At 43.4% G+C, this 27867-nt stretch overlaps 1 protein-coding gene and 1 non-coding gene across 3 annotated transcripts in view; one reads left to right on the forward strand and one right to left on the reverse strand.

The window, feature by feature from the left end:
- LOC106583304 (RNA-binding motif, single-stranded-interacting protein 2) overlaps positions 1-27867 on the forward strand; it is a 64150-nt gene that overhangs the window by 20039 nt on the left and 16244 nt on the right. The window contains exons 2-7 of one of the 2 annotated variants that reach the window (XM_014167343.2): positions 3252-3418; positions 8485-8543; positions 8945-9036; positions 14951-15108; positions 18229-18308; positions 26952-27061. In XM_014167343.2, coding sequence (XP_014022818.1) covers positions 3252-3418; positions 8485-8543; positions 8945-9036; positions 14951-15108; positions 18229-18308; positions 26952-27061 — 666 coding nt within the window. The remainder of the gene's footprint in view (positions 1-3251; positions 3419-8484; positions 8544-8944; positions 9037-14950; positions 15109-18228; positions 18309-26951; positions 27062-27867) is intronic. The other variant, XM_045705116.1, reaches the window with a different exon arrangement.
- LOC123729733 (U7 small nuclear RNA) lies at positions 9523-9577 on the reverse strand. Its single transcript, XR_006761441.1, has one exon. It is a non-coding gene; the product is annotated as a U7 small nuclear RNA (small nuclear RNA).

Below are 27867 nucleotides of genomic sequence, written 5' to 3' on the forward strand. Positions count from 1 at the left end.
ATTATAGACTGATCATTTCTTTGTCAGAGGGCAAACGTACAAAATCAGCAGGGGATCAAATGCTTTTTTCCCTCACTGTATGCTCTGACACCTAGAGGGGTCACAGGATAAGGCAACTACTATGAGTTAGTCTGAGGGGGCTGCATGGTCAGAGAGACATGTTTGGAATGCAGACCCACACTCAACTGTGTAAATGTAAGCAAGCACCTGTGTGGGTATTTACAGTATTCATGACAAGCAGAAAGTTACAGGCTGAGTAGCAACTAGGTTTGGTATATCGGAAGCTGCTCCAGTCCATCAAGCATCCCACATACCTGTCCTGCTGGACTCATAATCCCTAATTTTGGCAAACAGAGAGGAATGTGATTTCTCTGATCTTCCACAGCCCTAGTCTGCTGAATTAAAGGGTACTGTAGTAATCATGTGTTACTCTTACCCTGTGAGATTTCAAGTTCCTATAAAGATGTATAAATGGGCACATCATTCCTGAATTTTTTTCTTTCTCACATAGCTTAAACACACACACCCCAACATATTCAGTCATTTCTAGCGTACATACAAGCATGTAATGATTGGTATTCATGTATTCATTACAAAAAAAAGAGTGTGAAATGTATTTGCTGGAACATGATTGCACACCATTAACACCAACGTGGGTTTGCCAGTGTGTGCGTGTGTGTACCTGTGCATGTGTATGAGAGCAAGAGAGAGAGGAATACAACTCCCCCCTGTCTTATTGTGTATTAATTTGACCAGGGCATGCCTCCATGTCATCTAACATGAGCAAACAGAGAGAATCTTTTCATACTGAATCAGCATCGGAGAAAGAGGGGATTAAGCCTTGGAGAAATGAGCCTGGCAGCCTGTGCTGCAGGGGGGGTGTCTGTCGGGGTGCCAGTGGTGGCTCATATAGGGAGGGGTCAGGGGGGTGTTTGAGGGGACACAAAGGGGGACACTGTGCCTCCATGAATAGGGTTCAATTAGCGAGATTCATCCCTTGCTCTTGACTCGCCCATCTGCGTCTCAACCTCCCCCTTTGTCCCCTTGGTGCAGCTCATCCACTGGGCCTGGTTTAATTAGAACCCCTTCAGGAGAGACAGGCAGCTAACAGGAGAGGAGAGGGCCTCTATAAGAGAGCTATACTGTAGGCAGGATTCTACACAACACCCTGGAATAAGCTACTGGAGAGAGGATGGCAGGGTTGAGGAGCTTTGGGGAATGTTTCATAAATCAGACGATGACACGTGGCTGGTAGATTTTGGAAAAATGGCATTAAAACACAAAAAAAAATTCACACACACACACACACACACACACACACAAACCCCTTCACAATGACAAACACTCTCAGCCTCTACGTCACTGGTGTTAATTTGCTGTTGTAGGAATGTTTATGCGAGACTGTTAAAAGCATTGTGTAATGTTATTGCATCAATATAGTTGTTTTGGAAATTACTATATTCCTGGGAAGAACACTCATTCCAAATGTACTCAAACCATTATTACTGACAGAAAATACACTATTTCAGTCAACAGTTGTGAAATAAAAATTACTGGATTCAATTGAAGCAAAAACATTTTCTCTTGAGTCCAACTATTCCAGACTCATTCATGGGAAAATTCTGTTTTGCCTGTTGCACAATGCTCCATGTTTGTGTTTAGCGACTCACAGTGTGTTGAATAACTGATCCTCCCCATAGGCTATTGTAGCACCATCCAGAATGCTGAAGTGCTATAGGGAGAGTTTTCATAGGCTGTAGTAAAGCTGTTATAAATGCATTAAGCAGCTTGTTATAAACAGTTATAGCAGGTCAGAGAATGGTGCTGTTCTGTGCCAGGCTCAGCTGACGGGGAACTCTTCTCAAATAGTATTTTGTGAATCATCATTGGGAGCTCTCCTGTCTCCTCATTTCCCCTTTGCTGTGACATATGTAACCCCGGTGCTTATGAACATACAGACCTTGGACCTAGTGTGGACTGAGCTGACCTCATTGTTTGAATTGTTTACTTTTTTCCCCCAGGGAGTCGAGCAACAGTTAGCTATGCTGTATTGTTGAGGAGACAATTGACTGAGAGAGAGAGGAGTGAGAGGGAAATGTCTGAACAACTGAGTTAAACCTGTGGTTGTGGAGTAGAGATAAAAGACTGTAAGCCCGACCAGATGTTTGTATCGTGTTTTGAAGTGCTCTCTTTATACAGAGAGTGTGGTATGGGAGAAAAGACAGCTCATGACTTCTCACAAAGAACAAAAGGGATAAATAAATGTTGGTATATGCTGTTCTTTGAATCATTGAGTTTTGCTGTGGAAAGCAGAGGAATCTTCTGTGGTTTTCAAAGTTTTGATAGTGAAAAAAGGAGCAGTTGCCCAGTATGGAGTAAGCAGAAAAGAGGCCCATTTTACCAATATGACCTAGACAGCAAAGAGGCCCCATGTTCACTTCAGAATGCAGTATTGGTGAGTGTTGACATGAGGGCTGTGTGATATCGTTTTACGCTTCTCTCACACAATCGCCTGTCTCTTGAGCCACCATTTTGAAGCTGTGTTCGCTAAAAACCGTGGTTTGAGTTTTAGTCCTTTTGAAAGGTAACAGCTGTAACAATTCAAAGCACGCTGTGAATAATTTATGAAAATGTAAGGTACCTGAACTGAATATACTCCCACACATGTTCTTAACTGGCTAGAAAGAGAAGAATCTTCCAACTCACACTCCTACCATTTTATAAGATTCTTCCATTCCAAAATCATGACTAAATCGTTTATCATCTTCGTGGTCTACCAGAAGACCCAAGGGCGCTTTAGTGCCTTCATGACATAGCCCTTCCCAATATATGATATGTAACAGGCAAATTCAAATCAGGACCTCGTAGCCAGTTCCAATGCTGATTTTCAATCTTCCCCTCTAATCAAGGACTGATTTAGACATAGGACACCAGTGGTGTAATCATTAGTTCTAATGTTTTGAAGCTAAAACAAGAGTTTCTATTGGACAAATTCAGGTAGGTCCCTCCCCGTTTCATACCATTTGCTGCTGTTTAACATTTTGCAACAGAATCGCCGCAATGAATACCCCCCAGGTGGGTGCAAATAATTATCAGGTTAAACAGAAAACCTGCACAAGTCTGGATTTCCAGGATTGAATTTGAATACCACTGATATATAACTATCTCTCTCTCTCTCTCTCTCTCTCTCTCTCTCTCTCTCTCTCTCTCTCTCTCTCTCTCTCTCTCTCTCTCTCTCTCTCTCTCTATAGCAGTCATATGTGTCCTCCGGCCACCAGATGGCACCCCCCAGTCCCAACACCAACAGCAGCAGCAACAGCAGTGTCGGGGGAGTGGAACAGCTGAGTAAAACTAACCTGTACATCCGCGGTCTTCACCCCGGGACGACAGACCAGGACCTGGTCAAGCTATGCCAGCCGTAGGTCTTCTTCTCCTACTTGCCCACTTTCTTTTACACGGGTAGGGTGAAGTTGCCTCTAGATGCTAATTTAAGATCAGTTTAGTATTTTCATCCTGGTGGTTAGGGTTAGGATGGGAGGGGGATAAACAAATCCTAGATCTGTGCCCACAGGTGAATTCTACCTGGAGCTCTTCAATAGGTGCTACTTTGCCACAAAGTGACTACAGTTATTACTGTCAGGTTACCTATATAAAAGTCTACCCTCAGATCAGAACTGGTTGACTTTGCTGCATTATGGTTGGCTATACAACCTACGCGTGTTGCGACAAGGGTTGTTGTGGCTGGATATTCTAAAGAGACTGGTGAGGGTCAGCAGGAGAAAACCCACACCCACCAAGTCACCATCTACAAACAACACACACTCTTACACTGGCCTCGCACACACACACACACACACACACACACACACACACACACACACACACACACACACACACACACACACACACACACACACACACACACACACACACACACACACACACACAACACAACACAACACATACAGTCAAAAAAGGCGAGCTTGCATTCACTAACCAAAAACGTAACATCCAGCCCAGACACCAGAAAAACCACACCAGGAGGGTAACAGGAGGTATGGGCTTAGGTGCTGGGGAGTATGGGAGCGTGAAACAGAAACAACAATGTGGACACACACTGAGTGTTTTCCAATAATATCTCCTTTCTCACTACTTCCAACAAATCTTAAAGCCTTAGATTGGTGGAGCCATGGGCTAGTTAGAGTTTCCACCATATTTCTTATCAAATCAGTGAAGGGAAGTGACAATTGCACACTTTGGGAAGAAGGAGAGAGAATTGGTATGCAGACATAGCCTCTGTTAATAGCATACAGTTTCGATGCTTTCTAATTATTGTTTGGATAAGTGAAGGAGTGTAGAGTGAGTGACCTAGAGAGGACTAGGAATTTTTAATTGCTGTTTAAAACAGAAAACTCAGACTTAACAGGGTAAAGCCTGGAGATTGACATCAAGTTGGAGAGGGAGGGGTGGGTTTGTGTAATATGTGTTGGAGGTGTGGGGGATTGGCGGAGAAACGAACCTTGGAGGGGAAACGCAATTGACTGGGAAAAGAATAGCATGGCATGCTGGGTAAAGAATGCCACAGGCCTGTAAGTGGGTTAGAGTTAAGACCTTCTACCCCATCCTCCCCTCCCTACTACACACACACACACACACACACACACACACACACACACACACACACACACACACACACACACACACACACACACACACACACACACACAACTGTTGTTGAAGTTGAGGTAGGAGGAAGGTCAGAGAGTTACTGCCACACAACCTTTGAACTGTTCAACAGGATGCATGACTTTGTTAATGACAACACAAACTATTTCTCTCTCTCTCCATTACAAAAGAGGTCACATCCCCACCAAAAAGTTAGTGGGCATTGAGTGTTTATGTATGGCTGTGGTCATATGGCTCAAGGTAGAAATGTCCTCCTATTCACAAATCTAAAATCTGATTACCTAACTTCCAATTGTAACTTAACCAACAGAGGAATGAAAGAAGATCTGACTCTGTGTCAGAGTTTAGGGGCAACTTCATGTGTGGCCGCTAATGCTAACGGCCAGGCTTTAGGACCCAGAGGTGGAAAGAGAGTGTGAGAGCAGAGAACAGTGGAGAGTGGAGAGAGAGAGGGGACAGGAAGGGGTGAAGGATCCAGTTACACTTTACACTCCACCCCAGCACTCTGTTAGGGCCAGCCAGTGGAACACCAGCCGTCCTCGCTGACTGCATTACACAGAGACAGTGGAGGGCAGGACCTCTCTCTCTCTCTGTCTAGCAGAAGTCAGGATAGCCGAGTGGTCTAAGGCACTGCGTTCAGGCCGCAGTCTCCTCTGGAAGCGTAGGTTTGAGTCCCACTTCTGATATCCATTTTATTTCACTATCCTATACCATTGTACTGTAAAGTTACACTGCATACTACTAAGCAGTACTTTAACTTTCCTATTCTACTGCTCTTTGTTTATATTGTTGCAAATTTGGGGGGTAGCCCCGACCGGGATTCAAACCCGGGGCCAGCGACTGTCAAGCCAACACCTTAATTAACTCTATTATGTTTTGCTATATTTTTCTATACTGTCAATGATGGCTATACAGGACAGTCCGTGTCACATTAGACAGTCACTTCTCTAAAGTGCCACCATTTTGGTCGAATAGGCCTGTGTTCATAAATATTTGCTGTGTTCATAAATATTTGCTGTGTGACCTCAAATTTTTATTTGGTAGCACCAGTGCGCTTAGAAAAATATTCACCCAGATAATACATTGAACGGCAAAATTGCAGTTGTGCCTCTGGGTTTGGGAGCAAGCAAAGTTGTTACATTTGTTTGTTTCATGTCCGGTGAGCCCTGGCTGTTGTTACATTTGTATCATCATCAGAGTGGCGTGCATCTTGAGCATGTTGATATGATATATTGTATCATTTCACCTCTAACCTGTGAGAGTGAAGATTAAATTCAGCAACACTTGATGGACAGTAGAAGTTATTTGCTTCTGTATTGATAAAAGCAGGGGCGCAACTTTAGTTTTAGAAGTTTTTTTTATTTTTTATCCTGTCAGCCTACCCGACTGCTCGGAGGCATCTGCATGGTCCTAAAGCACACCGTTGCCTCGTTTTGTATCACATTCAATGATTAAACTGGGGGGGACAAAAATGCAATTTCAGAATGTGGACATGTCCCCCCCGTCCCCAGTGAAAGTTCCGATCCTGTATAAAAGTAAATACCAATTTGTTAGTCTTCACCTGGATTTTACTACGTGAAAAACGGCGGAGGCTTTTATACGTTTCAAAATTACGTACTGCTTGCCTATTGGTCTGATTTGTGTGTGTGTGTGTGTGTGTGCGTGCGCTAGAGGTCGACCGATTATGATTTTTCACCGCCGATGCCGATTATTGGAGGACCAAAAAAGCCGATGCCGATTAATCGGCCGATTATTATTATGATTATATATATATATATATACACACACACACACACACACACACACACACACACACACACACACACACACACACACACACACAGCTCTGAAGTGACAACGATACTGAAGAGTCTGCTTAGGAGACAAATACTCTCAACTGTTTGAATAATAAAAATAGAGTTTAAGTTACCTGTGATCAATGCTGAAAACAAAAACTGTAATTTCTATATGCAGGAAATCCTATTTTAATAATGGCCATGGTAAGAATTGACTACCAAAGTGCGAGTTATAATTCCCATGACACCTTCTAGCAAAATCTGAAAAGCGGTTCCTTCATTTATTCCATTGGATATTTTTAGATTAACTTAAAATAAGGTCTGTGTTTGGTTTAGGCTTACACCACCTTGCCAATTTTATAACTGTGTAGATATCCATAGGATATAACTCTGATCAATATAAGCGAAGATAATTTTTTTTTGTAGAGTGGATTTATGAAAATATGTTGACAAACATTACCTGGTGAGATTTACACGGGTATCAAAACGCTGAGGCGGTTTAAGCACAAAACACAGACCTTATTTGAAGTAGATCAAGACATTCTCTATGGAAGACATAATCGGTAAAATAACGAAGGAACCCCTTTCAAGTTCAGCCGCAAGTTATTACACGAATTATGACGCGTCGACTATTTCTCTCTAAACCATATACCGTAGACTATTACGAGCCTGCTGCTGCCTACCACCGCTCAGTCAGACTGCTCTATCAAATATCAAATCATAGACTTAACTATAATATAATAAAACTTAGGTCATTAATATGGTCAAATCCGCAAACTATCATCTCGAAAACATTATTCTTTCAGTGACATACGGAACCGTTGCGTATTTTATCTAACGGGTGGCATCCATAAGTCAAAATATTCCTGTTACATCACACAACCTACAATGTTATTTCATAGTTCCGTAAAATTCAGGCAAATTAGTTCGCAACGAGCCAGATTCTGTATACCCTGATTCTGCGTGCAACGAACGCAAGAGAACTGACACAATTTCACCTGGTTAATATTGCCTGCTAACCTGGATTTCTTTTACCTAAATATGCAGGTTTAAAAATATATACTTCTGTGTATTGATTTTAAGAAAGGCATTGATGTTTAAGGTTAGGTACAGTCATGCAACGATTGTGCTTTTTTCGCAAATGCGCTTTTGTTAAATCATCCCCGTTTGGCGAAGTTGGCTGTCTTTGTTAGGAAGAAATAGTCTTCACAGTTCGCAACAAGCCAGGCGGCCCAAACTGCTGCATATACCCTGACTCTGTTTGCAAGAGAAGTGACACATTTTCCTTAGTTAAAAGAAATTCATGTTAGCAGGCAATATTAATTAAATATGCAGGTTTAAAAATATATACTTGTGTATTGATTTTAAGAAAGACATTGATGTTTATGGTTAGGTACACGTCGGAGCAAAGACAGTCCTTTTTCGCGAATGCGCACCACATCGATTATATGCAAAGCAGGACAGGCTAGATAAACTAGTAATATCATCAACCATGTGTAGTTAACTAGTGTTTATGATTGATTGATTGTTTTTTTATAAGATAAGTTTAATGCTAGCTAGCAACTTACCTTGGCAACGTAAAGCAGGTGGTTAGAGCGTTGGGCTAGTTAACGTAAGGTTGCATCCCCAAGCTGACAAGGTAAAAATCTGTCGTTCTGCCCCTGAACAAGGCAGTTAACCCACCGTTCCTAGGCCGTCATTGAAAATAAGAATGTGTTCTTAACTGACTTGCCTAGTTAAATAAAGGTAAAAAAATTATTTAAAAAAATCGGCAAATCGGTGACCAAAAAGACCAATTACCGATTGTTATGAAAACTTGAAATCGGCCCTAATTAATCGGCCATTCCGATTAATCGGTCGACCTCTAGTGTGCGCATGCATAATTACCCAGCATTAGGAAGTGTTAGTGTCTAAATGTTAGGGAGGTTACACAAAATGTCAGATAGTCACCTCCTCCTCATATGGTCTGATGATGTCATGTTTATGTGTTTTTGTTTTGAAGGTATGGGAAGATTGTTTCCACCAAGGCCATCCTGGACAAAACCACCAACAAGTGCAAAGGTGAGAGTTCAGAGTTCAACAGGTTGTTTGGTTCATGGCACAGATGCCACTTACATTTAACCTGGAAAGATAGTGTTAGTGTCTAGTGTTGTGTTGTTAACTGTGTCTTCTTAAACAAGCTCATGGATTTATGGACTCAAACTCGATCACAACTGCATTCTACAATATTCGATGGTATTAGGCTATATAATATAATGTTAAAGTATTAGTCTGGTTACAGGTCTACTAATATACTGTATAAATCTATAAATCCACTAAACTTTAGTCATTTTACAGAATGTCTTTAGACTTTAAACACCTGTAGTTAATCTAACAACCATTTTGAATTCCAATCTTACTTATCAATCATGAACATTTTGTACAAATGCAAAAATGTGTGTGTATATATATGTGTTGTGTAGGCTATGGCTTTGTGGACTTTGACAGTCCGACAGCGGCCCAGAAAGCAGTGACCGCCCTGAAGTCCAGTGGTGCCCAGGCTCAAATGGCCAAGGTAAGACACACACTCATTTACATCAACTCCACAAACACACTTTATATATTCACAGTCACACATGATCTGTTATAAACTTTTCTGTTAGGAGTTCAATCACAACTTCAATGTGACTCCTTACATCCTCACTTTCTTTATTTCATTGCCAAACTCATATGAATAAATGCTATTGTATACTATGGTATAAATACTATAGTATTCACTGTAGTGTTTTTGCAGACTTTACTGTAGTATTCATTGTAGTGTATTTACTGTAGTATACTGTAGTATTTACAGTGAGCTATAGTATAAATACTGTAGTATAAGAAAACTGTAGTATATACTATAGTAATTAATGTACTGTTTTGTGGATTGTAGCATACTGTAGTATTTACTGTAGTGTTTTTGCAGACTGTAGCATACTTTAGTATTTACTGTAGTGTTTTTGCAGACATTACTGTAGTATTTACTATAGTGTTTTTGTTTTATTTTCTGTGACAAAGAAGTGGAGGCTTTCTCCTTCAGGAAACCTACTGGAGAAATACTAAAAGAGCATATTTTCCATAACCTGTATGTAGGTAGGACTGGGGTCTGAACGGATAGTTCAGCGCTTCTGCTCTTTTCTATAACTTGTAGGGAACACAATATATATAATTCTGTAGTAAGTACTGTAGAATTCTATAATAAACGGTAGTATTTTTTTATGTGGGAATGTTCAGAGAACCTGAACTTTCAAATAATTTATTTGATTTGATGGTGAATTGACAGTTAGTTCTGCCAAGTTGGCATCTATATTTAACCACAAAAAGGAGAGACAGTGTTCATGCGAACACACTCCCTCCAATATTCCCAGTGGTTACAAAGGTGAGCTCTTATACTGTATGTTGTTATGGCCTGAATGGTGATAAGTGTTCTCTTGGCACCATCTCAAGATCTTCGTTAGCTGGCAGTTGGCTGGGTGGGAGAGAGGGAGGGTGAAGAGGTCCCAGCACCTGAGGAGAACAGGAAGGCTATCAGATGGAATGGAACTGGTTGTTTCTCCTCTTCCCTCTCTTGACTCTTCCTCTCCCCTTCACCTCTATTCTCACATCTCCCCTCGCCCCTTTTCACCCATCCCTCTCTCCCTCTTTCCCTCCTCCTTTGTGTGGCTGGCAATATGTGTGTCCTGCTAAGCGGCTCCTGCTGTGGGTCTTGTCCTGAGCTCTTTGTATGGGTGTTTGCATGGGATGTCTGGGATGTCTGGTGTGAAACGCTCTCTCGAGGTCATGCAACAGCATCTCAATCGGGTTGAGGTCAAGACTGACTGGGCCACTCCAGAAGGCATATTTTCTTCTGTTGAAGCCATTCTGTTGTTGATTTATTTCTGTGTTTTGGGTCATTGTCCTGTTGCATCACCCAACTTCTATTGAGCTTCAATTGGCGGACAGATAGCTTTACATTCTCCTGCAAAATGTCTTGATAAACTTGGGAATTCATTTTTCCGTCGATGATTGCAAGCTGTCCAGGCCCTGAGGCAGCAAAGCAGCCCCAAACCATGATGCTCCCTTCACCATACTTTACAGTTGGGATGAGGTTTTAATGTTGGTGTGCTGTGCCTTTCTTTCTCCACACGTATGTTACCTTTCCTGCCTCGCCTCCAGACCGTAGTCGGGACGGCTCAGGGGAGCCTTCACTTGCTAGCTCCGGGGCCAGAGCAATTTACGGATGCTCTGGGGAAATTCCCACATTTGGGGATCTTATCCGCTACTAATGACAAGTTAGTCTGAAATTCCCCTGAAATAGTTAACTTTTATTAAAACTTGTACATCATTTGAGGTAGTCCGTATGACAAAATAAAATAGTGGTCTAACGGAGCAAAAAGAGCATTGCTCATAGTACGGCTACATCCTCATTACACAATATTGCATTCAAAACCGAACGTTAACTTACTACGTTACCCATAATGCACTTCAGTGTTTTAAAGCTCTTCCCATACTTTATCAACACATAGTGTTGTGTGTTCCTTCCAAACAACTCAACTTTAGTTTCTTCTGTCCACAGAATATTTTGCCAGTAGCGCTGTGGAACATCCAGATGCTCTTTTGCGAAGTTGAGACGTGCAGCAATGTTTTTTTAGGACAGCAGTGGCTTCTTCCGTGGTGTCCTCCCATGAACACCATTCTTGTTTAGTGTTTTACGTATCGTAGACTCACAAACAGAGATGTTAGCATGTTCCAGAGATTTCTGTAAGTCTTTAGCTGACACTCTAAGATTCTTCTTAAACTCATTGAGCATTCTGCGCTGTGCTCTTGAAGTCATCTTTGAAGGACAGCCACTCCGAGGGAGAGTAGCAACAGTGCTGAACTTTCTCCATTTATAGACAATATCTTACCATGAACTGATGAACATCAAGGCTTTTAGAGATACTTTTGTAACCCTTTCCAGCTTTATGAAAGTCAACAATTCTTAATCTTGCGTCTTCTGAGATCTCTTTTGTTCGAGGCAGTGCTTCTTGTGAATAGCAAACTCACATTTTGTGAGTGTTTTTTATAGGGCAGCTCCAACCAACATCTCCAATCTCATCTCAATGATTGTACTCCAGGTTAGCTGACTCCTGACTCCAATTAGCTTTTGGAGAAGTCATTAGCCTAGGGGTTCACATACTTTTTCCAACCTACACTGTGAATGTTTAAATGATGTATTCAATATAGACAAGAAAAATACAATAATTTGTGAGTTATTAGTTTAAGCAGACTGTGTTTGTCTGTTGTTGTGACTTAGATGAAGATTGTTATGACCAATTTAGGCAGAAATCCAGATAATTCCAAAGGGTTCACATACTTTTTCTTGCTACTGTATCTGAGAAGTTGGTAGTGGCCAAAACAGTGGAGAGTGCCCTATTAGAAGTCATTTTGGGCCTGTGAGCTACAGTGAGCTACTCTGCATCATGGCCTGTCCTTCTGAACTGGGCTTATGGGTTGTTAGGTTACCTAAGTATAACTCAGTCTGTGATTAAAAGGCAAGGAGAAAACCACAGATACTGACAATGATGACCACCCTTTTTTGTGCATCCCTGATTTAAACAGTATCTGTCTAAATCTGAAATCAGACACTAAAATATATTTGCATTAGTCAGGTTATTTCCTTGTACTGTCACTGAATGTGGGTCATGTTGTTGTCATGTTTCCAGTGTGTTGGTTCTTTAACAGTGTGGGCCATGCTGAGCATTATCATAACTCCCAGCCAGTCAGTCGTCTCTACGGAGGAGTGTCTATGGGGCTAGCTTTGGGGCTGTCTATGGAGCTGGCTATGGGGCTGGCTATGGGGCTGGCTGTGGGGCTGTCTATGGAGCTGGCTATGGGGCTGGCTGTGGGGCTGTCTATGGGGTGGCTATGGGGCAGGATATTGGGCTGGCTATGGGCTTTCTATAGGGCTGCCTATGGGGCTGGCTATGGGGCTGGCTGTGGGGCAGTCTATGGGGTGGCTATGGGGCAGGATATTGGGCTGGCTATGGGCTTTCTATAGGGCTGCCTATGGGGCTGACTATGGGGCTGTTTAGTGGCTGGCTTGTGGGCTGTCTATGGGCTGTCTATGGGCTGGCTATGGGACTGTCTTTGGGGCTGGCTATGGGGCTGGCTATGGGGCTGTTTAGTGGCTGGCTTGTGGGCTGTCTATGGGCTGTCTATGGGCTGGCTATGGGACTGTCTTTGGGGCTGGCTATGGGGCTGGCTATGGGGCTGTTTAGTGGCTGGCTTGTGGGCTGTCTATGGGCTGTCTATGGGACTGTCTTTGGGGCTGGCTATGGGGCTGGTTATGGGCTGTCTATGGTGCTGTCTATAGGCTGACTATGGGGCTGGCTGTGGGCTTTCTATGGGGCTGCCTATGGGGCTGTCTATGGGGCAGTTTATGTGACTGTTTATGGGGCTGTTTATGGGCTGTCTTTGGGCTTGGTGGGGAGGGACAGGGAAATAATGGAAAGTGATATAAATCAACAGCTCTTTACTTTCTAGAGAGCCTTCCTTTCTGCGTACAGATGTCAGCTCACACTCACCACCAGCTCGTCGCCATAGATGCATACTGAGCAAGACTAAGGGGTTGTGTGTCACCAGGGGAGAGAGAAAATAGAGAGGGAGAGTTGGATAAAAAGAGAGAAAGAGCAATGAAGAGATTCCATTTCAGATGTGGTGTGCTTGGGTGTGGTCCAGACATAATTTGAATATCAGCATCAGAGGAACCGTTTAGGAGATGTTGCCCCCGCATGCAGAACAGGATTAGATAGATCAGTCAGTCTTATCTATATTATATGACTGGTCACAGTGCCACTGAGTTGTGTAACAAGGAAGTGTCTCCTTAACCACCAATGTGGTTTAAATCCCAGAAATTAGACTTTCCCTCACGTTGAATCCTGGTTAATTTAAGGAGATTTCTATTTATTGTGAGGACAGGCCAACACAGCGTGACATTGAGAAGTGTTTCAGGATGCTGTGTGTTGACACGCTTCAGTACCATAAATCCACCCAGGAATTCCTCATTGTCAGATCAACAAAGTGACAAGCATGGTACAACACCCAGCTCAACTCCTGCTGAACTCCCGGTGCAAACCGAGGGTGTGTCCCAAATGCACCCTGTTCCCTATGTAGCGCAATACTTTTGACCTCAAACTGAAGCTCCAGTAGGCAGCTACCTGTGTTCTTCGGCTCTCGTGTCTATTTGACTTAGGATCAAGCCGACTCTTTGCATATGAATCAACAGAGATAAGTGTGGACTTACTGGTCTGTTGAATGAACCTATATTTTGGCTCAGTTTCTGTCCTAAAGGAGGGAGATGGAAATGGAGGGAACAGCGGGATGTAGTGTAGTCATATGGGGTGATGTCACTTGTGTGGATGGTGTTTTTGACTGGTGGTGACGAGGTGTATGTGGATCTGTAATTTAGACTTGACTGAAATGCTAGCTTTAAACACTATATCTAAACCTTAGCTCATATCCTTTCTATTCCTCCCTGGGGCATGAACCTGGTAACCTGATATTCACTGTCACATTTCATAACAAGGTGTTGTTTCCTCATGCTCTCTGAAATGTTGCATAAAAACCTTTGTGAGAGGGAAAGAGAGACTGTGGGAAAGACTGTATCAGGAGAGAGAGAGAGACTATTGCATGAGACAGGGAGAAAGACTGTACAGTCAGACATTTTTGTAGTTCCTCCCTCTATCCGCTCTCCCACTGTACCCCCCTCTATTTTCTTTGCTTTTCAATGCTCCTCATTCCCCTAGTCTCTCCCACCCCCTCTAGTTTTCTCCTTTACCTCCTTCAGTTACAGCAGATTGTCAGATAGAAGCACAACTCCTATGAACAAACCCACTCCTCTCCCCCATCATCCAATTCTCCCCCTTTTCACTCCCTTCCTCCTGAATATTACTTGCCTTTTTCCTCTCCCCTGTTTGTTGAAGCTCCCTCTTCCATCCTTCCTCCCCTCCTTTCCCTGCAATTGGCCCAGCCCCTACTCACCCGGTTGCCAAGCTCCTGTTGTTGTGCGAACTCTAAACTTCACCCCTGGTTTCCTGTATGTTTCTACATAGTCTCACAAGGTTTCACTTTTGAGCCCTGGAATCGTAATCGTCTCTCATTCCTCTTTTATTCATTCTTCAGGTCTGGGCTCTTTTTCAGTCCTTCCACATTTCCACATACTTTTCCTGCATTATTATGCATACATTTCCTAGTAGCTGAATGTGTTTTTAAGAGGTGAAAAGTGCTCTTGTACTCACAAAAGCACTCACATACAACCCACATTCAGTCATAAACCACTGACAATACTAATTTGTTATATCGTATATCTTTCATGACCATGACGTCACAAATATATCTAACAGAATGTAAACAGTGAATGTAAAACCTCTTTGTTTGTGATTACACACTGTGAGTCTGATTTACCCTGTCTGTCTGTTTTCCTTATGCAGCAACAGGAGCAGGACCCCACCAACCTGTACATCTCCAACCTCCCTGTGTCCATGGACGAGCAGGAGCTGGAGAGCATGCTCAAGTCCTTCGGCCAGGTCATCTCCACACGCATCCTCCGCGATGCCAACGGGATCAGCCGTGGCGTTGGCTTCGCCAGGTACACACTACATGCTACACCAGTGGCATCTTTGGCAACATGTTACACCAGCAGCTAAAACTACATCTTACAATAGTAGCAGTGGTGTAGTGGAAGGTATACGCAGGAATATGGCATGTACCAACTTTTTTTTTATTGGGCATTGCGTATACTCACTTCTTAATCCCCATGATGCATATCAAAGTAGTGTAGTGGAGGTATACGTTGTATCAATGAATAAGGCCTATTGAACAGATCAGAATGTTTAGCTTAACATTTTGATAAACTATTATTTCTTCTCATTTTAAGCACAGCAATGTGCACACGGCGTTAGGCCTACAGTACGCATGCATGTTCCAACACGTGAATATTCCAAAATGCAATCTGCGGGAAAACACTGTTCTAAAATGCACATGTAAACGGTTTCATGGACAGAGATGGAAATATTCATTTGAATATTTGAAATAGGAGAGATCTAAAGATGCAACAACTATTATGGGTTGCTAATATGACTAGGATAATGCTTTTGGCTGCTAGACAATAAAGAAAGTCGATTGACAACCAATAGAACAGGAGAGTGAAAATTATACTGATGCTAATGATAGGCCTAACCATCTTCTGATAGATAGAAAGGCTTTCCCAAAAACCTTCGCTATTAAATGTTAACTAGCTACAAAGTAGTCTACCTGGCAGAATGATATGATTATTTCTATCAATCCAGTGGCCATTTGTTCTACAAACTCCATCTCATGTGAGCTCTATGAAACACCGCCCACCAAACAACAGTGCTAGGTGCCTACACACTTTAATTAAAGGGTAACTACACTTAAAAATATATATATATTTTTTTTCTTCTCATATCTGCAATTTTGTTGCAATTTTGTTGTTTTTCTATAAAACAAACTGTGAATTTATCTAGGTTTCAATCCAATTGCCGAAAGATTTTAATGCGAATATTCTAAAATCAGTATAATATAAACAACATGTGTATTTTCCCACCAGAGATGTTCTTCCATCAAACTGACTTGTGGGTAAATGGCTATGTGTGATGACGTAGTACACATGAACATTTATTTTGCGGTTAAATTCTGATCATGTACCAAATAATTAATCGTAACTTACTTCATCTGTAGCCTGATAAACTGCATACTTTCCTGAGTCTAAGTGGGAGTACCACACAACATGTCATCGTGTGACTCCAAGTTTACTTCAATATGATAGTTGCTATATCTATATTTGCGCCTAAAAGTGTGTCCACCACCATTTATCGCATAATTCATTTTACAGACACAAAACGACACACATTGTCTAGCGTATTTTGTTTTTGTCGACATTTGGTGAGTTTACAGACGAATTTGCGGTTTCAGTCAGGCCTGTTGTGCAATTTTTTTTATCCAACATGTTATATACTGGAATAAAAAGGTTGGATGGTAACCTGGTTTTAGAGAGCGCAATAAAATAATTAAGGACAAATCAGAAACCTGTGAATTTCTGACTCAGTTGACAGGCTCATTCATCTAGTTCAATAGTAGGCCTAATATTAACCTACTTGCACAGTACACATTTTTTTCCAAATAAGAGTATACCCACTTCTCCAGGCACCACTACACCACTGATTAGCAGAGAGCTAAGTTGAACCTAAGGGGTAAGTTTAGCCACCCTTGTATCTAGGAAACCATAACCAAAATTAATCAAGTGACCAAATATTTTGGAAGAGGTCATTATTTCAAGGAGTCAGTGAAGGAAGAAACCACATGGAAAAATGCTTAGTGTCAAGGTATGCGTGAAGGGCTGTAGGAAGTCAGGCGCAGGAGAGCAGATATTTGGTAGCAAAACTGAGCCTTTTATTTGGCGAAGCAAAAGCACACGTCACAAACAAACACGAAATACAAATACGGGTTGAACATAACCCAGCGCAACCAGCCTAACGTGCGCATACATGAAAACAGATAAACAATACCACACAAAGACATGAGGGAAACAGAGGGTAAATACACAACACATAATGAGGGAAATGAGAACCAGGTGTATGGGAAAACGAGACAAAACAAATGGAAAATGAAAAATTGATCGGCGATGGCTAGAAGACCAGCGACGTCGACGTCGACCGCTGAACACCGCCTGAACAAGGAGAGGCACCGACTTCGGCAAAAGTCGTGACAGTTAGGTCCAAAAAACAGATTTTCACCAAGTCAAATGAATGTATAGTGTTAGAGGTTTCATGATGCTTGTATCTAAACCAAAGTAAATCATTTTAAGATTGTTCTATAAATCAGTTGGGGTCTCAATAAGCTTCAATATGAGGTCCTAAACAGAATGAAAGTGCATCCTTGTAGCCAAGGCTATAAATAAGCATTTTTCATTGGTAACACTGTTCTTCCCAACTTTAAAAAGTTAGGAGCACCACATGACATTGAGATACAACCTGTATTGGTCCTACATGAATTCTAGCTACTTTTGAAGCACATGGTGTGCACTAGAAACGAATATCTGACACTGTAAAGACATTAATTTATTATAAAAGCTAAAATGTTGATACAAATACCTGTCATTGAAATGATTAAGTAATTTGTGGAATATTAGGTTTCTACATTGTGTAAAAGAACAATTTTCCGAAGGAGATGCATTACATTGACAATTGTACACTGTCGCTTTAAAAATGTCAGGCTTGTGATGATGACATGCAAGAGATCTCTCATTCATTCATTGCTATGATTATTGATCTCCTGAAGAAGCTAACCATCACACTACCATCGCCATGCTTGACCGTTGGTATGAGGTTGTTACCGTGGAATGTTGTGTTTGGTTTTCGCCAGGCATATGGGACCCATGTCGTCCAAAAAGTTATACTTTTGACTCATCTGTCCATAGAACATTCTTCCAAGAGTCTTGATGATCATCCAGGTGCTTCCAGGTGCTTTTTGGCAAACTTTTTGGATGACATGGGTCCTAATGCTCCCAATGTTTTGTACACTCAGTGTATTTGTTAGAAAGAATACTACATTTCCCCAGGCGGAGTGATGCTGAATGTAAAAATGTGTTCAATTTACCCATCTCTTCCCTACATGCTATATCAGCAACAACAAGGGTCACACCGGGGTCTCTCTGAGTAATGGACTTGAATGTTTGACTTTGTTTCAGGATGGAGTCCACAGAGAAGTGTGAAGCCATTATTCAACATTTTAATGGCAAATTCATTAAGACTCCACCAGGAGTTCCAGGTGAGCAGATCTCTCTACCTGTCTCATCTATGTGTTCTCCACAAAGCCCAGATGTTATGATACCACCTCAGTCATTCACTTCAGATGGCAAATCAAGAGCTGTGTCCAGAAACAATCGCTATCCCCTACCCCCTAGAAATGTGTGGAGATCTGAGAGGATTGGACAGATATAAGCAATATGGCAAAACTTCAATCTAGCCTACACTATAAAAAAATCTAGTTGTTTCAACTAAATATTATTAAGTAACTAGTTCCACTGTATTTTTTTGTTTACTAAACATTTCAGTCAAAATGTTACCTGAATTTAACATTTTCAGTTGGCCCAAACTTAGCTTCAACATATGAAAACATAGGCAAAAATTCTGTCAACTTAAAATGTGTTTATTCAATTTGTCTACAAATTATTATTTTGGAATGTTACCCCAAAAATGACTGTGGACCTAGTTACACACAGACAGTGCTTATAACATACAATGTTTTCAACGTACATTTTTTTATACACGTTGACACAGTCTTACCTTTAGGTAAGATGTCAAAAATGATAATTTCTAGTTTACTCCTTTCTCAATTGAAAATCATTCCCCCCCTCCTCAATCAATCAATCAATAAATCAAATGTATTTATAAAGCCTTTTGTTTACATCAGCTGAGATCACAAAGTCCTATACAGAAACCCAGCCTAAAACTCCAAACAACAAGCAATGCAGATGTAGAAGCACGGTGGCTAGGAAAAACTCCTTAGAAAGGCAGGAACCTAGGAAGAAACCTAGAGAGGAACCAAGCTCTGAGGGGTGGCCAGTCCTCTTCTGGCTGTGCCGGGTGGAGATTATAACAGTACATGGCCAAGATGTACAAAAGTTCATAGATGACCAGCAGGGTCAAATAATAATAATCACAGTGGTTGTAGAGGGTGCAACAGGTCAGCACCTCAGGAGTACATATCAGTTGGCTTTTCATAGCCAATCATTCAGAGTTAGAGACAGCAGGTGCGATAGGGAGAGAGAGTCGAAAACAGCAGGTCCGGGACAAGGTAGCACGTCCGGTGAACAGGTCAGGGTTACATAGCCACAGGCAGAACAGTTGAAACTGGAGCAGCAGCACGACCAGGTGGACTGGGGACAGCAAGGAGTCATCAGGCCGAGGCATGGTCCTAGGGCTCAGGTCCTCCGAGAGAAGAGAAAGAGAGAGAGAGAGAGAGAGAGAGAGAGAGAGAAAGAAAGAGAGAACGAGAGAGAGAGAATTACAGGGAGCATACTTAAATTCACACAGGATAAATACTCCAGATATAACAGACTGACCCTAGCCCCCGACACATAAACTATTGCAGCATAATTACTGGAGGCTGAGACAGGAGGGGTCAGGAGACACGGTTGCCCCGTCCGACTACAGGGCCAACCAGGCAGGATATAACCCCACCCACTTTGCCAAAGCACAGCCCCCACATCACTAGAAGGATATCTTCAAACACCAACTTACTACCCTGAGACAAGGCCGAGTATAGCCCACAAAGATCTCCCCCACGGCACGAACCTGACAGGAAGATCATGTCAGAGACTCACCCACTCAAGTGACGCACCCTTCCTAGGGACGGCATGGAAGAGCACCAGTAAGCCAGTGACTCAGCCCCCGTAATAGGGTTAGAGGCAGAGAATCCCAGTAGAGAGAGGGGAACCGGCCAGGCAGAGACAACAAGGATGGTTCGCCGCTCCAGTGCCTTTCTGTTCACCTTCACACCCCTGGGCCAGACTACACTCAATCATAGGACCTACTGGAGGCCTGCGTCTTGTGACCGTAGCGTACATGTAGGTATATACGGCAGGACCAAATCGGAAAGATAGGTAGGAGCAAGCCCATGTAATACTTCGTAGGTTAACAGTAAAACCTTGAAATCAGCCCTAGTCTTAACAGGAAGCCAGTGTTGAGAAGCTAGCACTGGAGTAATATGATACATTTTTGGGGTTCTAGTCAAGATTCTAGCAGCCGTGTTTAGCACTAACTGAAGTTTAATTAGTGCTTTTCCAGTTTGCCGTAAAGTAGAGCATTGCAGTAGTCTAATCTAGAAGTGACAAAAGCATGGATAAATATTTCTACATCATTTTTGGACAGAAAGTTTCAGATTTTTGCAATGTTACGTAGATGGAAAAAAGATGTCCTTGAAACAGTCTTGATATGTACGTCAATAGAGAGATCAGGGTCCAGAGTAACGCTGAGGTCCTTCACAGTTTTATTTGAGACAACTGTACAACTATCAAGATTAATTGTCAGATCCAACAGAAGATCTCTTTGTTTCTTGGGACCTAGAATTAGCATTTCTGTTTTGTCCGAGTTTAAAAGTAAAACATTTGCCGCCATCCACTTCCTTATGTCTGAAACACAGGCTTCCAAGGAGGGCAATTTGGGGCTTCACCATGTTTCAACAAGTCATAATGTGCTCTTCACCAAATGTAATACCATTTCATATTTTGAACAAGAGTAATAGTATATTACATTTACGTAAATCATGAATGCTTTTAAAAATATCTATATATTTATTACTTTCCAAATAAACATATTTCCATGGAAATACATGGGTAGCCATGAGAAAGACACCCCCCCGCCCCCCCCCCAATAGTGATCGACTATCGAGGATCGCTATGGGGCACAATCGGACGATGTAGGCTTGTACACAATCACCCAACCTTAATACACACACACACACTCTCTGTGTGTGGTTACAGTAGGCTAACGTATGTCAATGGTTTTAGGAACAGCAGTAACATCAGGCAGGATTTAGGCCACTAACTGCCTAGCCAGTTGTAGCTCAATCTTTGGTGCAATGATCACGTTCCCGCATTGACTGACTGGGACTGGCTGACTGCTCATTGATTTAACGTTACGTTAGCCTACATGATACACCAGTAAAGTAATAAAATATATAGCTGTCGGCTATATTAGCCACAACTTACCGTTCTTGGTGCAGCTTCAAATGTCAAACAAAGTTGGAAATTGTTGCGCCTGTAACGGCCGTTGTCAGAATTAGACCAAGGTGCAGCAGAGGATGTGTTCATCATTAGAATTTTAATTTAAAAAACAAGCGAACAGTACAAAAATGAACAAAAACGACAGCAAACAGTCCTGTTAGGAAAATACTCGAAACAGAAACAATTACCCACAAAACCCAAAGTAAAAACATGCTCCTTATGTGTGACTCCCAATCAGCAACAACGAGCTTCAGCTGTGCCTGATTGGGAGCCACACACGGCCCAAAACAAAGAAATACAAAAACATAGAGAAAGGAACATAGAACGCCCACCCAATGTGACACCCTGGCCTAACCAAAATAAAGAACAAAAACCCCTCTCTATGGCCAGGGCGTTACAGTACCGCCCCCCCCCCAAAGGTGCGAACTCCTGCCGCAAAACCTGACTCTGAAGGGGAGGGTCCGGGTGAGCCTTCTTACGGCGGCGGCTCAGGTGCAGGACGTGGCCTCTGCTCCACCATTGGCGTCGCCCTCTTAGGTGGCGCACCTGGCTGTGCCCGGCTGGCGGGTGTCCCTGGCGGCTCCGGCGGCACTGACCCAGGATTCACCAGGCTGGGGAGATATGAAGGAGGCCTGGCCCTGGGCGCAGGCACAGGACTCACCAGTCTGGCGGGCGGCTCTGGCGGCTCCGGCGGCTCCGGGCTGGCGGGCGGCTCTGGCGGCTCTGGCCCAGGATTCACCAGGCTGGGGAGACATGAAGGAGGCCTGGCCCTGGGCACAGGCACAGGACTCACCGGGCTGGCGGGCGGCTCTGACTGCTCCGGACTGGCGGGCGGCTCTGGCGGCTCCTGACTGGCGAGCGGCTCTGACGGCTCCTGACTGGCGGGCGGCTCTGCCGGCTCCTGACTGGCGGGCGGCTCTGGCGGCTCCAGACTGGCGGGCGGCTCTGGCGGCTCCGGACTGGCGGGCAGCTCTGGCGGCTCCGGACTGGCGAGACCCGCTGGAGGCCTAGTCCTGGGATGTGGCACAGGACGGACCAGGATGGGGAGACCCACTGGAGGCCTAGTCCTGGGAGGTGGCACAGGACGGACCAGAATGGGGAGACCCACTGGAGACCTGATCCGTGGAGCAGGCACAGGACGGACCAGGATGGGGAGACCCACTGGAGGCCTGGTCCTGGGAGGTGGCACAGGACGGACCAGGATGGGGAGACCCACTGGAGGCCTGGTCCGAGGAGGAGGCACAGGATAAACCGGGCTGTGGGGGAGCACTGGAGTTCTGGTACGGACGCTCTTTACCCACACTCCAGGCTGAATGCCCACTTTGGCCCGGCACGGGCGGAGAGCAGGCATTGGGCGAACTGGACCCTCCCAGCGCTCTGGAGACACAGTGCGCAACGCCGGCGCAGGATAACCTGGACCGAGGAGGCGCACTGGAGACCAGACATGCTGAGCTGGCACCATCCGCCCTGGCTCGATGCCTGCACTCGCATGGCACTTGCGGGGAGCTGGTATGTAGCGCACCGGGCTTTGAACGCGCACTGGGGACACCGTGCGCTCCACAGCATAACACGGTGTCTTACCAGTACCACGCTGCTTCCGGTAAGCACGGGGAGTTGGCTCAGGTCTACCGCCTGACTCCGCCAATCTCCCCGTGTGCCCCCCCCCAAAACATTTTGGGGGCTGCCTCTCGTGCCTGTTGCGCTCCCTCTCCTCATACCAGCGCCTCTCAGCTCTCGCTGCCTCGATCTCCCACTGCGGGCGGCGATAATCCCCAGCTTGAGCCCATGGTCCACCTTCGTCCAGTAATTCCTCCCATCTCCAGGAATCCTGAACATTCCTCTCCATTTTCTCCAAAGTCCATGAGTCCTTCTCCTGGTGCCTCTCCTTCCTCTGCTGCTTGGTCTTCTTGTGGTGGGTAATTCTGTAACGGCCGTCGTCAGAATTAGACCAAGGTGCAGCAGAGGATGTGTTCATCATTAGAATTTTTATTCAAAAAACAAGAGAACACTACAAAAATGAACAAAAACGACAGCAAACAGTCCTGTTAGGTAAATACTCGAAACAAACAATTACCCACAAAACCCAAAGGAAAAACATGCTCCTTATGTGTGACTCCCAATCAGCAACAACGAGCTTCAGCTGTGCCTGATTGGGAGCCACACACGGCCCAAAACAAAGAAATACAAAAACATAGAGAAAGGAACATAGAACGCCCACCCAATGTAACACCCTGGCCTTACCAAAATAAAGAACAAAAACCCCTCTCTATGGCCAGGGCGTTACAGCGCCTCCATCTGTAATTTTCTTCCTGCATGTTTTGCAAGTTGCAATCCGTTTTTTGTTCATACAGCATTGTCTTTACATCCAAAAATAATAATTTTGGGTATCGTCTTTCCAAGGGCTCCATCTGAATTCACCTGCCAACGTTCCTCTGCACTGCCACACACAACTTTTTCTCAGCTGGCACAATTTGATTGGCTGCTGTCCTATTCAAACTGTAATCCGTTAAATGAACAGTTGATGCGCTGCACACTTTTTAAAATAGCATAATTTTTCATATTTGGGCTTGGGTAGGGTATCAAGTCAGGTCGAGTCATAAGGCTCAAGTCCAAGTCAAGTCATGAGTCATTGGTGTTAAAGTCAAAGTCGAGTTGCAAGTCATCATATTTGTGACTCGAGTCTGACTCGAGTCCAAGTCATGTGACTCGAGTCCACACCTCTGCCAAGAGGTCAAATATATAATGAAAACAATAGACCTCCTAAAACCTTGAGGAACATTGAAATTTACAGTTGATTTGTCAGAGGACAAACCATCCACAGAGACAAACTGATATCTTTCTGACAGATAAGATCTAAACCAGGCCAGGACTTGTCCGTGTAGACTAATTTCAGTTTCTAGTCTCTCCAAAATAATGTGGTGATCGATGGTATCAAAAGCAGCACTAAGGTCTAGGAGCACGAGGACAGATGCAGAGCCTTGGTCTGATGCCATTAAAGGTCATTTACCACCTTCACGAGTGCAGTCTCAGTGCTATGATGGGGTCTAAAACCAGACTGATGCGTTTCGTATACATTGTTAGTCTGCGCAACAGCTTTTTATCAAATTTTTGAGAGGAATGAGAGATTTGATATAAGCCGATAGTTTTTAATATTTTCTGGGTCAAGGTTTGGCTTTTTCAAGAGAGGCTTTATTACTGCCACTTTTATTGAGTTTGGTACACATCTGGTGGATAGGGAGCTGTTTATTATGTTCAACATAGGAGGGCCAAGCACAGCTCTTTCAGTAGTTTAGTTGGAATAGGGTCCAGTATGCAGCTTGAAGGTTTAGAGGCCATGACTATTTTCACCAATGTGTCAAGAGATAAAGTATTAAACAACTTGAGTGTCTCCCTTGATCCTAGGTCCTGGTAGTGTTGTGCAGACTCAGGACAACTGAGCTTTGGAGAAATATGCAGATTTAAAGACGAGTCCGTAATTTGCGTTCTAATGATCATGATCTTTTCGTCAAAGAAGTTGATGAATTTATCACTGCTGAAGTGAAAACCATCCTCTCTTGGGGAATGCTGCTTTTTAGTTAGCTTTGCGACAGTATCAAAAAAATGTAGGATTGTTCTTATTCTACTTAATTAAGTTGGAAAAATAGGATGATCGAGCAGCAGTGAGGGCTCTTCGATACTGCACGAGACTGCTAATTGGAAGATTTACACTTTGGTGTAGCACCATTTCCTTTCCAATTTTCTGGAAGCTTGAAGGGCATCTACAAAATCTTTGGGTTGTCAGAGAATTTATAGCATGGCTTTTGATGATCCTTGGTTGGGGTCTGAGCAGATTATTTGTTGCGATTGCTAACATAATAAATTGGTGGTCCGATAGTCCAGGATTATGAGGAAAAACATTAAGATCCACAATATTTATTCTGCGGGACTAAACTAGGTCCAGAGTATGACTGTGGCAGTGAGTAGGTCCGGAGACATGTTAGACAAAACCCACTGAGCCGTTGATGGTTCCGAAAGCCTTTTGGAGTGGGTCTGTGGACTTTTCCATGTGAATATTAAAGTCATGAAAAATGTTAATATTATCTACCATGACTACAAGGTCCGATAGGAATTCAGGGAACTCAGTGAGGAACGCTGTATATGGCCCAGGAGGCCTGTAAACAGTAGCTATAAAAAGTGATTTAGTAGGCTGCATAGATTTCATGACTAGAAGCTCAAAAGAAGAAAACGCAGCCATTTTTTTTGGTAAATTTAAATTTGGTATTGTAAATGTTAGCAACACCTCCACCTTTGCGGGATGCGTGGGAGATATGGTCACTAGTGTAATCAGGAGGAGAGGCCTCATTTAACACAGTAAATTCATCAGGCTTAAGCCATGTTTCAGTCAGGCCAAGATTAAGATCAGTGATTGGTTCATTGACTATAACTGCCTTGGAAGTGAGGGATCTAACATTAAGTAGCCCTATTTGGAGATGTGAGATATCACAATCTCTTTCAATAATGACAGGAATGGAGGAGGTCTTTATTCCAGTGAGATTGCTAAAGCGAACACCGCCATGTTTAGTTTTGCCCAACCTAGATCGAGGCACAGACACGGTCTTAATGGGGATAGCTGAGCTGGCTACACTGACTGTGCTAGTGGCAGACTCCACTAAGCTGGCAGGCTGGCTAACAGCCCGCTGTTTGGCCTGCACCATATCTCATTGTGGAGCTAGAGAAGTTGGAGCCCTGTCTATGTTCATAGATAAGATGAGAGCATCCTAATTGAATGAACATACAGTACAAGACAAATTGAGCAAACACATCATTTTAAATTGACAGAATTTTTGCCTACGTTTTCTCATATTTGGGCCAACTAAAAATGTTAAGTTCAGGTAACACAGAAAAGTTGAGTAAAGGAAAAAAAGTCTGTGGAACCAGTTACTTAATAATAAGTAGTTGAAACTTCTAGATTTGTGGGTGTTATTTTTAAAGTGTATCAGAGTTAAAGATATTGCTTAAACCTATTAAATCCTCACAGATCTCCACACGTATCTAGAGGTTAGTAGTCTTGGAAACCTAGGAGCACTAGGTCTGGGGAGGATGTCTAAATCTCTTGGACATTTCGAAAGAGGAAAAGCATTTGTTCCAGTGAACGTCCTCTTCAGACAGACAACTCTCCCAACAAATCGTAGGTGGGGCTTAAAATGTGGGCAGGAATTTTGCTCATATTTAGCTAGGGAAAGTATAAGTGGGATTGTGACATCACCCCATTGAAGTTTACATTTTAAACGGTTAAAGGGTTAGGTTATGGTTGTGGTTAAGGTTAGGGTTAGTGTGAGGGTTGGGGTTAAGGTTAGGGTATGGACGTACCCAGGTATTCCACTTAGAATCTACCGTTTAGCTAGGGCAAAAAGCAAATACGGCAGTGACTTCACCGGTGACGCACGTCCCATTTCCAACACCTCTCTGTCCCAACTGATGCTGGAACTTCTAAAGATATGTAAACTGGAGCATTGTTACATTGTTGGAGGCACTCCATCTGTCTACAGAGACTAAGAGGTTAGGGGCTAGGATTTTTGTCTGAACAAGTCCTTGGTCTCTGATCCCAGGCTCCTTGCTTTACCTCTCAACTCTTCCAATGGATTGTTATTCCTAGCCTCCCATTGAATTCACCCTCTGATTTCATCTGTTTCTCTCTTCCACAGTGCCCCCTGAACCATTATTGTGCAAGTTTGCAGACGGGGGACAGAAAAAGAGGCAGAACCAGGGGAAGTACCTTCAGAATGGCAGGCCCTGGGCCAGGGATGGAGAGATGGTGAGTGGCTTGTTTACACGGGTGGAGGATTTCTTTATTTATTTTTTGGTGTTAGAGACTGCATGTTAGTTCCAAAAAAACTTTAAACAAGAGGTCATTGTCAAAGCAAAATAGAGCTGTAATCTGATCTCACATGGATTGTGTGTTTTACCCTAAACATTCATAAAGGGGCAGTGCAGTTACACTCTGAAGTTGTGAAAATGATAATGCCCTTTTTGTGTAAGAGCTGTTTTAAAAAAATTGCTGGAATTTCAACCTGTTCAGGTGGGATGGAACTTTTGGCCCACATCATGACTTCGCAATGTGATCTGATTATAATATACCAATGACTGTTCATCTGGGTAAGGGGATGGGTTCTAGACCATCCTATCAGCGGATCAGCGCTGACCAGCTAGCAAGCATCTTTACTGGCATTTTCAACCTATCCCTGACCCGGTCTGTAATACCAACTGGTTTCAAGCAGACCACCATAGTCCCTGTGCCCAAGAATGCCAACGTAACCTTCCTTAAATGACTCTTGCCCCGTAGCACTCACATCTATAGCCACGAAATGCTTTGAAAGGCCATCATCCCAGACACCCTGGACCCACTCCAATTGCCCCAACAGATCCACAGATGACTCAATCTCTATTGCACTCCACACTGCCCTCACCCACCTGGACAAAAGGAATATGTATGTAAGAATGCTGTTTATTGACTACAGCTCAGCATTCAACACCATAGACCCCTCCAAGCTCAACACCAAGCTCAGGACCAAGCTCAGGACTGAACACCTCCCTTTGCAACTGGATCCTGGACTTCCTGAT

Source organism: Salmo salar, chromosome ssa22 (assembly GCF_905237065.1).
Source record: "Salmo salar chromosome ssa22, Ssal_v3.1, whole genome shotgun sequence".
Taxonomy (NCBI): Eukaryota; Metazoa; Chordata; class Actinopteri; order Salmoniformes; family Salmonidae; genus Salmo; species Salmo salar.